Raw genomic sequence first — 13,054 nt, forward strand, 5'->3', positions numbered from 1 at the left:
TCATAACACCGCAGAACTGGTCTACCTATGGGTACAAAAAAAGTGAACCTGAACCTCTCGACCTATAGCAGCAAGCCATGTAGACGAGGCACTCCTGCTGAAGGGATGTAACCCGTCACCTCACATCACTTCAGCAATATACAGATAGATAGACAAACGGATAAAGATAGATCAATTCATTTTGTGAACAATTAGACTTTTTAACAATTTCACTTTGACATTTCCAAGTTTTTCATGACTATAAAAAAAAGAACACGCAAACAAAAGAAAATACCCTTTTTGACATGTCGCATTAGAAATTTTAATTTTCACGTGACAGAATTGAGAACAATAACACAATCACATTAATAGTAATACAAAGAATGACAAAAATTCAACCACTTGATCCTCAGACACAGAAGAACCAACACAACCAGCAAAACTGAAAGCGTTCGCTTATTTTTGTCAGCACTGAATTGTTTGTTACACTGGAAAAGAAGATAAACATATCTCAACCTGTGCCTCTGGTAATGTCCGCTGTGAATGCTGGGAAAGCAAAGGTTCATCCAGGTCTTGCTCTCAAAGACGCATGATTCTGTCCAAATCCTCTACATCTTTTTGCCTTTATGCAGTTTATTATGTCTCCAAATATGCTCCTTCCTTAAAAGCTTCCAGTATTCCCGACTGTCTGGTTCCAATTCGTTGAGATTTTTGGGTGGACTGAGGTCCAACTGAAACAACCTGAAGGTTTAGGACAACATATATATATATATATATAACTTGACTTACAAGCATAGTATTTTCTACACTGTAAAAAGTGAAAGTTGACTTAACTTAAAAAAAATTGAGGAAACTCGTTGCCTTAAAATTTTTAAGTAAATGATAATAAAAAAAAATAAGTTAATTGAATTGTCAAGTTCACTTAACTTTTTTTTTTAATTATTATGTACTTAATTTTAAGGCAACAGGTTTCCTCAATTTTTTTAAGTTAAGTCAACTTTCTCTTTTTACAGTGTAGCTAATTTGAGAATAAATATGGAAGATTTTTTTCTGCTGTGGGATAGAAAAAAATTCTCACAATTCTGATCACAGTAGAGAGAAGAAAAGTCTGAATCTTAAGATATACACTTGCAATTGTGAGGGGAAAAAATCTGATGTGTGACAAAAATTCACAATTGCCTTTTTCATTTTTAATTGGTGGAAACAAACAAAAAAACAACTGTAAGATGTAAACTCAGAATTTAGAGGAAAAAAGCCAAAATTGCAAGACGTCAACTCTAGAAAATCTAAGAAAATAAATCTGAATAGCGAGATATAAACTCAGAATTCTGAGACAAAAAATCAGAATTGCAAGATATTTTTTTATTCCGTGGAGGAAACAAGCTTCCATAAATCAATGCATATATAAAAGAAAATGTAAAATACACCATCATACCATTCTGGATATTCCTCCCAGGGTTTAATAAGAGGGTCCTCGCCTTGTTTGAAGACGTTGACTCCAACTGCATGTGTACAGAGTCTCACTGGATCCCTACAGACTTCTGGACCCTTAAAAACTTCCTTTACCATTCCTTTGCCTTTACCTTTGGTTACTAAGAAAGGCAAGAATAATATTTTACAAAAATAGCAATTAAAATATTATACATATATAACATAATATAAGACAAATAAATTCTTAATGTTTTGAAAATCGGTCCTACAAGGTCAGAAGTTGCAGAGTAGCATAATGTTGACATTGTATGGATACAAATACAAAACACACCTTACCTGGTTTCTTACTAGCATAACTGCGGGACTGAATCCGTAGAGTGTTAACAAAAAGCTCGTTATAAGCATTAACAACAGGCAAGTTTATCCTCTTAAAAGAGTGAAGTACATTATGTGCCATTGTGCCTCTACAGACCTTCCACCATGCTGTCTGAACTGGACATGTACGTAAGACTTCCGGGTGAAACTGCAACACTCATGCGCACTTTACGCACACAGTCTAGATCCCAAATGGAGCCCTGTTCACCCAAACAGCGTTGTTTCCAATAGCGCTCTATATCAAGCAGCGCAATAATCATTTGTAAACACAGTGTTACACAACCTCAACCACGAAGGTGCAAAGTATAAAAGAAATAGAAGTAAAACCACATTATTGAGGTAAACCGGCCACTCGTGTCCTCTAGAGGGCAGTAAAACCGAGGCTGTTTAATAAACATCATCTGTTTGGGCGACGGCTGGTTGATAGAGAGAAGCTAGCTAACATGTCGGAGTACGCGGTTGAAAAGGGCTCTTTAAAACTGAAAGGAGTCTCTTTAGCAAGTAAAAAGTATGTGTTTGTTAACCTTAATGCTTACCTATATGTATATTTTCAGCTGTGTTCTGGAAAGTGTTGGCATTGCCTTCACGATAGCCGTTAGCTGTTATGCTAGCTCTTGTGTTGTTGTGCGAGTTATGCATGTATATGTATGTATGTATGACTACGTTACTGACTAGAGTTTACGGGGGTTTTTTCTTTATGATTTTTGTTTGTTTGTTTGTTCTCCATAGGAAAAAGAAGAAGGACAAGGAAAGGAAACGTTTGGAGGAGCAGGTTTTGGCCACTCAAAATGAAGAAGGAACGGAGAAAGTTTATGTTGATAAAAGGACACCAGCACAGATGGCATTCGACAAAATACAAGAAAAAAGGGTATGTATGACAAATTCATATATATGCGTGTGTATATAAGACAATAAATTAATTGATTTGTTTTGATTATTTCAAATGCTGAACAATGACATTACGTAATTTCTAATTTAAGCCTTTTCACTGACAGAAATTGTGCTTGATATTGGGTTGTAAGATAATATTCTCCTTTTCTAACTTTTTAATAGCAAATGGAAAGAATTTTAAAGAAGGCCTCCAAAACACATAAGAGAAGAGTTGAGGTGAGTCTGTCATTCCTAACGTCGATGTTCATATTTTAGGTAGCCTGTGTTTTTTTTTTTTGTGTGTGTTTTTTTTGTGTGTTGTTAATATTTTTTGTGTGTTACAGGATTTCAACAGACACCTGGACACACTGACAGAGCATTACGATATTCCCAAAGTCAGCTGGACTAAATAAATATCTATGGATTTTCAACTGGGTGCTTTCAGCGCAAGATCAGCTTCCATGATGTTACCATACATGCTTCTTCTTGCTTACTCTGCAACGAAGTCCAGAGCGAATTATTATTATTATTATTTTTTTCTTCCATTTTAATTTTCCCTTTGGAATGTAGTAAAAATATTCACTGTACATTGGAATTTAGATTTTTTTTTTTTTTTTTTTTATTAACTATTTAAGATTTTGATTGGGTTTTGTTTCTTGTAAAGCTTGACCACCAAATAAAGAGTCAAGCGTTTTATTTGTTGCATGTAGTCTTTAAGATTTCTGAATGGTTATAGTAGCCTGAAAACATGCTTTGAAATATAGTAACAGTAGATGGCACTGTTGGTTTAAAAGTAACTTGTTTCATATGCTTCCTCTGGCCTCAGTATTGTATTTGCCCCTTGAACAGCTCAAGAATTTAGATTCTCTTTTTGCCTGACCACCTGAAGTCATGGATGTCTTTTTAATTTTTTTAAAAATTGGAATGAGATAACAAAACTTGAGATCATAATGTTTGGGACAGAGGAATCCTGAAAAACCTATGATAACTCTTAATTCCCCTGCCCCCTATGTGAAATCAAGTGTAAATAACCTGGGTCTTGTCTTTGACGGTGAAATAAAGCTTGATAAACAGGTTGATGGTCTGGTTAAGTCTAGTTTTGTCCATTTGAGATCTTTAGCCAACAGTGAACACATTACAGCGACAGCTGAACAGTGCTCTGTATGCCCTGTCCGAGTCCTTATCATCAATTTGTTAATCTGAAAAAATTTTGTTGCTTTCATTTTAAAAATAATCAGTGGTAGACTGAAAGGAAGTACATTCATTCAGTATTCTCGTACAAATTTGAAGTACTACGTTTTTTTTTTCTCACAGGACAGCAACACTACAAAAATATGGTCTTTTACAACATGATGCATTGTTGTAGATTAAACTCAACTCAATTTACATGCACCCTGTCACTGTAAACTGGCCTGTCAATCATCTTGTCACAGTTAACCAATGTAGTGAGTTTAAGACTGGTATAATGCAGGGGTGTCCAAACTCGGTCTTGGAGGGCCGGCGTCCTGCAGAGTTTAGATCTTGGAGACATCTAGTAAAAGCAGAGTTTAGCTCCAACTTGCCTCAACGCACCTGCCTGAAAGATTCTAGTATGCCTAGTAAGACCTTGATTATCTGGTTCAGGTGTGTTCGATTAGGGTTGGAGCTAAACTCTGCTTTTACTAGATGTCTCCAAGATCTGCCAAGTAGAATCAGCGATGTCCATCGCATCGTTAATGCCTGCTCTCCTGCTCCAATACACAAACGAAACAAGGGATTCAAATGCAATGTATCGAGTTATATGCACAAATAGTTTAATCTAATATGTTATTTCAGCATCTAGCGGCTAAACTAGCTAGCGACATGTTCATTTTAGAAGCTTTTATTTCTCAATTTTAAACGCAGACTGTTCGTTTTTTTATTTTTAGTGATAATTGTATTATCAATTGTATTAAACATCTCCCCCTCTCAGTTTCTAGTAAAGATCAGGGAACAGGTGATGTACAGGTGCTGGTCATATAATTAGAATATCATCGAAAAGTTGATTTATTTCACTAATTCCATTCAAAAAGTGAAACTTGTATATTATATTCGTTCATTACACACAAACTGATATATTTCAAATGTTTATTTCTTTTAATTTTGATGATTATAACTGACAACTAAGGAAAATACCAAATTCAGTATCTCAGAAAATTAGAATATTACTTAAGACCAATACAAAGAAAGGATTTTTAGAAATCTTGGCCAACTGAAAAGTATGAAAATGAAAAGTATGAGCATGTACAGCACTCAATACTTAGTTGGGGCTCCTTTTGCCTGAATTACTGCAGCAATGCGGCGTGGCATGGAGTCGATCAGTCTGTGGCACTGCTCAGGTGTTATGAGAGCCCAGGTTGCTCTGATAGTGGCCTTCAGCTCTTCTGCATTGTTGGGTCTGGCATATCGCATCTTCCTCTTCACAATACCCCATAGATTCTCTATGGGGTTATGGTCAGGCGAGTTTGCTGGCCAATTAAGAACAGGGATACCATGGTCCTTAAACCAGATACTGGTTGCTTTGGCACTGTGTGCAGGTGCCAAGTCCTGTTGAAAAATGAAATCTGCATCTCCATAAAGTTGGTCATCAGCAGGAAGCATGAAGTGCTCTAAAACTTCCTGGTATACGGCTGCGTTGACCTTGGACCTCAGAAAACACAGTGCACCAACACCAGCAGATGACATGGTACCCCAAACCATCACTGACTGTGGAAACTTTACACTGGACTTCAAGCAACGTGGATTGTGTGCCTCTCCTCTCTTCCTCCAGACTCTGGGACCCTGATTTCCAAAGGAAATGCAAAATTTACTTTCATCAGAGAACATAACTTTGGACCACTCAGCAGCAGTCCAGTCCTTTTTGTCTTTAGCCCAGGCGAGACGCTTCTGACGCTGTCTGTAGTTCAAGAGAGGCTTGACACAAGGAATGCGACAGCTGAAACCCATGTCTTGCATACGTCTGTGCGTAGTGGTTCTTGAAGCACTGACTCCAGCTGCAGTCCACTCTTTGTGAATCTCACCCACATTTTTGAATGGCTTTTGTTTCACAATCCTCTCCAGGGTGCGGTTATCCCTATTGCTTGTACACTTTTTTCTACCACATATTTTCCTTCCCTTCGCCTCTCTATTAATGTGCTTGGACACAGAGCTCTGTGAACAGCCAGCCTCTTTTGCAATGACCTTTTGTGTCTTGCCCTCCTTGTGCAACGTGTCAATGGTCGTCTTTTGGACAACTGTCAAGTCAGCAGTCTTCCCCATGATTGTGTAGCCTACAGAACTAGACTGAGAGACCATTTAAAGGCCTTTGCAGGTGTTTTGAGTTAATTAGCTGATTAGAGTGTGGCACCAGGTGTCTTCGATATTGAACCTTTTCACAATATTCCAATTTTCTGAGATACTGAATTTGGTATTTTCCTTAGTTGTCAGTTATAATCATCAAAATGAAAAGAAATAAACATTTGAAATATATCAGTCTGTGTGTAATGAATGAATATAATATACAAGTTTCACTTTTTGAATGGAATTAGTGAAATAAATCAACTTTTTGATGATATTCTAATTATATAACCAGCACCTGTATGTTCATTGTGCTACAGGTCCATGATGAGGAATGCTAAGAAAACTCACAGTTCGAGTGTATGGTAAAGCTAGGATTGATAAACCCACAATTTGTTAACGTTACTTTAATAACCCGGCGATTTCTAATGTCCCGGGGATTTTGCCAAGGTAATTCATGTTTAATATATCTCTTAAAGTAGTATGTAATGAAAACAGTGGCTAAAATTGGCAGGTGAGTTTATCTTGCTGGTCCCCATTCGGGTTACTGCATGCATTCTTGTTCATGTTATAATCATATTACCTATTATAACTCGGTGTTCCTGATGTTCCTAGAGACTCATCTAATGAAAACATTTACAGTAGGCAGGTAAGTGGTGGCAAATTAAGCGTTTTTAGCTGGAATGGCTTTTATTGTTGGATATCAAAATGTTTTTGAAAAAAAGTGGGCAATACTAGAGGTTTTATTTTATTTATCATTGTTATTGTGTATATAACATCCAATATTGAATATTTAATTGTGCATTACCTTATTTTTGCATTTAGTTTACCTTCACCTTCATCTCAACACTCATTTAAAGATAGTCTTCAAAAACACTAATAATTTAATAACAAGTTAAAAAAAAATTATTTTTTTTTTTGGAAATTTCAGAATATATATTATAAATTCACTTACAGATAATTTTAATAACAGGCCACCTGAGTGTACTTAAAAGGGAGCCCAATTTCATGACTATGATTCTTAACAAGCCACAGCCATTAATAAAGTCATTACTAGAACTTTGAATAACAATGCAACTTTGTCCGTCTCATTATTTCTGTCAAATAGATTTCACTGCAGTGCTGCCAGCTGGACAGTGGGCGTGTTACAGTGACCTTGAGTGTCAAATCTAGAAATGAACACAAAGATGCCACAGCCATATCACGCTGCAGGCCAAGACTGGTTGCCCATGGAAGCTAAGCAGGGCTGAGCCTGGTCAGTACCTGGATGGGAGACCTCCTGGGAAAACTAGGTAGCTGTTGGTAGAGGTGTTAGTGAGACCAGCAGGGGGTGCTCACCCTGTGGCCTGTGTGGGTCCTAACACCCCAGTATAGTGACGGGGACACTATACTGTAAAAAGAGCACCGTCTTTCAGATGAGAAGTTAAACTGAGGTCCTGACTCTCTGTGGTCATTAAAAATCCCATGACACTCATTGTAAAGAGTAGGGGTGTAACCCCGGTGTCCTGGCCAAATTCCCGCCACTGGCCCTTGTCAATCACGGCCTCCTAATAATCCCCATCCACTTGATTGGCTCTATGACTCTCTCTCCTCTCCACCTGTAGCTGGTGTGTGGTGAGCGCACTGGCGCCGTTGTCCTGTGGCTGCCATCGCATCATCCAAGTGGATGCTGCACACTGGTGGTGGTTGAGGAGAGACCCCCTCACATGATTGTAAAGTGCTTTGGGTGTATAGCAATACACAATAAAAGCGCTATATAAATGCTTCCTTCCTTCCTTAACAAACAAGGACAATTTTTAAAAGTACACTTTATAATAATGTCAAATTAAAGTTTCTGGAATAATTGTGAAATTTCATATAAAGATAAAGATAGATTAAGTGGTTCAACAAAAGTACACATTTTCATTTAATTGCAATTAACATGCAATTGAGTGTCCAAAAGCATCACATGTTGTTACAGTTAAGTATATTATTTTAAATTATTTCCATAATAAGTACTTTTAAGAAAGTATGCTAAAGTGTTCTTAAATGGACCTGTAGATGACCACAATGACCAGGCAATGCTTCACATGTGCCCTGATCTTTATTAAAAGCTGAGAGGGGGAGATGTTTAATACAATTGATAATACAATTATCACCAAAAAATAAAATAAAAAAAACGAACAGTCTGCGTTTCAAATTGAGAAATAAAAGCTTCTAAAATGAACATGTCGCTAGCTAGCTTAGCCGCTAGATGCTGAAATAACATATTAGATTAAACTATTTGTGCATATAACTCGATACACTGCATTTGAATCCCTTGTTTCGTTTGTGTATTGGAGCAGGAGAGCAGGCATTAACGATGTGATGGACATCGCTGATTCTACTTGGCAGATCTTGGAGACATCTAGTAAATACTGACATTTTGGGCAACGCGAATGAAAACCGGAAACTGATATCCCGACTTCTGGTGATAGCGGAAGTTCGTTGCTACGCTTGTGCACAGAGTCTATCAAATTAGGGAAGTAAACTAGAACATAAAAACATCTGTGTATTTATAACTCCTTAATGTCTGAACAAAAAAATACAAGATTTGATATAGATATAGAAATCTATGAATAATAGTTGGTATATGTACATACCCGCTTCACTTTGTATGCTCTGGCATTGACACTCTGCCCTCTTCGTGAGGTCTGATTCTTTGATTATATCTCACAGATACTGTGAAGGCAGTTGATGATGGATTTCAGCATGAGGATCATGTTTGCGTTGCTTCTAATCAGTCTACATTTGGGATTTCAGTCCATCTGGCAAAAGAGCTGGTATATTTTCTTTCAGTACCAATCCTGATCGTTGTCTTACCTCTACATGCCCTTTAACAACTGAGTGAACACATAAAAAAATGTTTTTAAAAATCAAAATATCTCAAATTCTCAACTTCAATTGGTTTCATGACAGTCATGTTTGAGGAATGACTTAAAATGCGTATCATTATAGCCCTTGTATTTCTGTTTTGGATTTTTCTAACAGGGTCTTCAAGGTTTCATCATTGGTTTCGTCGACTGTTTCGCTCTAAATCTGCTAAAACCAAAGTAAATGATGAAATTGTTGTCCAGGGTGCAACTGACCTCAACAGCAACTTGGAATGGGTCAAATCAGCAGAAGTGCCGAAGGATGCAGTTTCTTTCATGGATGAACAAAAAGAAACAGTTGAAGTCCTCACCTTAAACACTGACTTTAAAATGCAGCATTTAAACATTGTTGAGTATTTAATGTCAAGTGTGGTGACGTCAGAAAACCTAGAAGTGCTTAAACATTTCAAAACTTCCAACAAGAACTGCAAACCGGCCAAACATACTGTGAAACTGGATCAAAACATTGATAAAATAACTTCTTACCAAACAGGTAGTACCCATAAATTTGGAGCGGATGTAGAGATATCAGTCAATGTTACACTTCCAAGTATAGCAAATATTGGAGGAAAACTTGGGCTTAAATATGACTACAGTCGCCCCCATTCAAATACTACGTCTAGTTGAGAAAACCCTGCACTCTGTGGGTACAGAGGTGGAGGTTCCACCCAACCATTCTTGCACCATTGACATTATGAGCAATACCTTCACGGCTGAAGTCCCGTTTACTGGCGAAATGACTAGAATGTACAAAAACAATGAAATACGCAAGACCTTCATCAACGGCAGCTACATCCATCAGGAAGTAGCGGAAATTCAAATGCTTGTGATTCCCTGCAAACCACTCTCTGAATTAAGGAAATGTCAGTCCAAGCATATATAACCAGTGTGCAACTTCTGTACTGGAAAACAAGTCACATATTTTGCAAGTGTATGATTATAATCTAATGTCATGATCCCAGAATCACCATTAATTCTGCACTGAACAGACTACCAGCATTGTCGTTGAATGAATGAATGAGGCATTTATATAGCGCTTTATTGTGTATTGCTGTACACCCAAAGCGCTTTACAGTCATGAGGGGGGGTCTCTCCTCAACCACCACCAGTGTGCAGCATCCACTTGGATGATGCGATGGCAGCCACAGCACAACGGCACCAGTGCGCTCACCACACACCAGCTACAGGTGGAGAGGAGAGAGAGTCATAGAGCCAAGCAAGTGGATGGGGATTATTAGGAGGCCATGATTGACAAGGGCCAGTGGAGGGGAATTTGGCCAGGACACCAGGGTTACACCCCTACTCTTTACAAGAAGTGCCATGGGATTTTTTAATGACCACAGAGAGTCAGGACCTCAGTTTAACGTCTCATCCGAAAGACGGTGCTTTTTGACAGTATAGTGTCCCCGTCACTATACTGGGGCATTAGGACCCACACAGGCCACAGGGTGAGCACCCCCTGCTGGCCTCACTAACACCTCTTCCAACAGCAACCTAGTTTTCCCAGGAGGTCTCCCATCCAGGTACTGACCAGGTTCAACCCTGCTTAGCTTCAGTGGGCAACCAGTCTTGGCCTGCAGCGTGATATGGCTGTGGCATCTTTGTGTTCATTTCTAGATTTGACACTCAAGGTCACTGTAGCACGCCCACTGTCCAGCTGGCAGCACTGCAGTGAAATCTATTTGACAGAAATAATGAGACGGACAAAGTTGCATTGTTATTCAAAGTTCTAGTAATGACTTTATTACAATCATTTAATCACAATGTCTTGTAACTTCATGAATATCTCTATTCAGCAATAATAATTCTCGAAGTCATTTACATGTGATCCAGCAAAAATCAATAAACAGTGTTTTCTGCATAACCAAACCCTTGTTTCTTTCTTTATGCTTTCACTTTATATACAGTACATTCTTAAGACATATTACTGGAATCAATTTAATACTTATTTCACATAAACCTACATCACCATATCAGACTGTTTCAAGAATAAAGCATTTGACCAAGTGTCCATATAAGCTTAAAACATATTAAGCAAAATACCATTAATCTGAACTGAATACTTGAGCTAGCTTTCTATAATACAAAAAAAAACTTAAATTTGATGACAAATAATTTTAACCAATAGGGCCTACTGTAATCATACAAAACTAAATCATAAGTAGTACCCCTTTAATCCCCGTAGGCCTACCCTTACGAAGTTTATTCAAGTGTGATAACTTTTAAACTAAAAATAGGAAAGTATACTTTTAGTCTACTTTTTATGTATTTCTCAGAAATGGGCTTTATGTACTTCTCAGATATGTACTTAAAATGACATTTAAGTATACTTGACATACTTAGAAAAACTTGTGCTCCTAGAATCTGTGTTTTCATTGTTATATGGTAAGGGGGCGCTAGTACACATCTTCTGTACAGAATTTCCAAAACAACACAAGTGAAGAAGAAACCAAAACAACAGATGCTTCCACATGTAATCTAACACGATCATCAGACATAAAACAGCATCAAAACTGTGTAACGTTATGGAATAAAATGTCACCAGTGAAGAGGTAATAATGGCTGTCAAACTTTGGGGTGGTGATCCACTCCATCTACATCTTGATTATCATTCTGAATCCAATTCATAGTCCTTTTCAGCTTTTTGTTCAAAATGTTGTTTATTTCTTTATTTTTTATTTATGAAACTTACCCACATTCAAGTGTTTAAAAAAAAATGCACGAAGCTAGAATAAAATGTTTATGTTGACAAGCAGATACCCTGTTCTTTCTTTTGATGTTCTGTATGTTCAGATATTCATATAACGAAATATATAAAAATTAATACCTAATAGGGACATAGTAGTATACTTAAAGTATGATGTAAAGTTCACTTAAAAAAATTACGAGTATACTTTCAGTATAAAACTACTAAACTAGTAGTTTACTAAGACTATACTTCAAAGTGTACTAAAAATGCTACTACAAGTATTTAATTAGTAAACTATCAGTATACCTTACCTATAACTTATGTTCACTTTAGTATAATTGTAGTACAAGCTAAAAACATTGATGTAAACTAGATGTGTACTCAAAGTTTGCTACTTTTATACTTAAAGTATATTTAAAAGTATACTTTTATATACTAGAAAGTGGACCAATTTAGTCCCAAGGAGTATTGAAATAATACACTTAACAAGTATACTACTAGTAAACTGATATTTGTATACTTACTACATGAAGTATACTTAAAAATATACTTGAACTTTACTTAAGTATACTTAATAAAATAAACTTGAAGTATACTACTTTTTGGTAAGGGTATATAAACAGCAATCACACAATAAATTCACGTTCCTGAGATAAACACCCCGTTTGTAAACTTTTATACATTAACTTAACATTAGTATGGGATTTCAGCTTGCTGGAACATTTCTGTTAACTTAATGTTAACAATCTCCGTTATTAATTAACTCTTAAACCGTACATTACCTCGCTTAACTGGTGATTGAGTAACATGTTATCTTGACATTATATATAGGCCTACATTGTGACAGGATTTACCCACCTATTTGACAGAAATAATGAGATGGACAAAGTTGCGTTGTTATTCAAAGTTGAGCCGCTCTAGTAATGACAGTCTCTTCCTCGCGGCTCACTGTTACCATAGCAACCCTGTCCCTGGACCACGTACCGTCCCCCAAAACTGTCCACTCAGGATATTTCATATCACAAGTTAGTTGCAGCAATATTAAAGAAAACCATCAACAAAGAGAGACAGATATAACATGCATAAATACATTAATATAATAAATTGTAAGGAATAAACATACACATACAATGTATAAATACATGTGATCAAACATTCAGGGTGTCACATCAACTTACATGCAAATAAAAACACATAAATCAATTACAAGCAACAATAAAATTCAAACCCACATTCATATCTTTACAGTCAGTGGGAATATTACATAAAATTATCACCGGTATGCAAGTCTAAAGAGATGTGTCTTTAAACAAATTCTACAGATAAGGAGCAGCATAGCTAAAAGCTTGAGAACCCATGGAAACCAGACGAGTACAAGGAAGAACTATAGATAATGTAGACGATGATCTAAGTGTTCAAGAGGGAGTATAAGTTAAAACTGAACCCTGTGGGACACCTGTAGTAATATGTGATGACTTAGATTTAAAGTGACCTAGTTGAACAAATTGAGTACGACCCGAGAGAT

The 13,054-nt window shown here is 36.9% G+C and overlaps 3 protein-coding genes across 3 annotated transcripts; 2 read left to right on the plus strand and 1 right to left on the minus strand.

Annotated features, from left to right (window-relative positions):
- Positions 1-287: 287 nt before the first annotated feature.
- mrpl54 (mitochondrial ribosomal protein L54) lies at positions 288-2,019 on the minus strand. Its single transcript, XM_058759463.1, has 3 exons — positions 1,747-2,019; positions 1,415-1,571; positions 288-720 (listed from the first exon to the last, which is right to left on the minus strand). Exons 1-3 carry the CDS (start codon positions 1,865-1,867, stop codon positions 588-590), a joined length of 411 nt encoding a protein of 136 aa, XP_058615446.1. The 5' UTR covers positions 1,868-2,019; the 3' UTR covers positions 288-587.
- A 72-nt stretch (positions 2,020-2,091) lies between these two features.
- fam32a (family with sequence similarity 32 member A) lies at positions 2,092-3,732 on the plus strand. Its single transcript, XM_058759464.1, has 4 exons — positions 2,092-2,293; positions 2,515-2,653; positions 2,839-2,892; positions 3,000-3,732. Exons 1-4 carry the CDS (start codon positions 2,229-2,231, stop codon positions 3,066-3,068), a joined length of 327 nt encoding a protein of 108 aa, XP_058615447.1. The 5' UTR covers positions 2,092-2,228; the 3' UTR covers positions 3,069-3,732.
- Positions 3,733-8,295: 4,563 nt separating this feature from the next.
- LOC131531006 (natterin-3) lies at positions 8,296-9,723 on the plus strand. Its single transcript, XM_058761554.1, is given in 3 exon segments — positions 8,296-8,338; positions 8,959-9,460; positions 9,462-9,723. Coding segments are annotated over 3 exon segments (807 nt in total).
- Positions 9,724-13,054: the final 3,331 nt, after the last annotated feature.

Source organism: Onychostoma macrolepis, chromosome 22, assembly GCF_012432095.1.
Source record: "Onychostoma macrolepis isolate SWU-2019 chromosome 22, ASM1243209v1, whole genome shotgun sequence".
NCBI lineage: Eukaryota > Metazoa > Chordata > Actinopteri > Cypriniformes > Cyprinidae > Onychostoma > Onychostoma macrolepis.

Bases quoted from the DNA above. Each gene is read 5' to 3' on its own strand.
- mrpl54 (XM_058759463.1), bottom strand. From the start codon at position 1,867: ATGGCACATAATGTACTTCACTCTTTTAAGAGGATAAACTTGCCTGTT. The intron at 1,572-1,746 runs GTAAGGTGTGTT...TGCCTTTCTTAG, and splicing joins TTATGCTAGTAAGAAACCAG to TAACCAAAGGTAAAGGCAAA. The intron at 721-1,414 runs GTATGATGGTGT...CTAAACCTTCAG, and splicing joins TGGGAGGAATATCCAGAATG to GTTGTTTCAGTTGGACCTCA.
- fam32a (XM_058759464.1), top strand. From the start codon at position 2,229: ATGTCGGAGTACGCGGTTGAAAAGGGCTCTTTAAAACTGAAAGGAGTC. The intron at 2,294-2,514 runs GTATGTGTTTGT...TGTTCTCCATAG, and splicing joins GTCTCTTTAGCAAGTAAAAA to GAAAAAGAAGAAGGACAAGG. The intron at 2,654-2,838 runs GTATGTATGACA...ACTTTTTAATAG, and splicing joins ACAAAATACAAGAAAAAAGG to CAAATGGAAAGAATTTTAAA.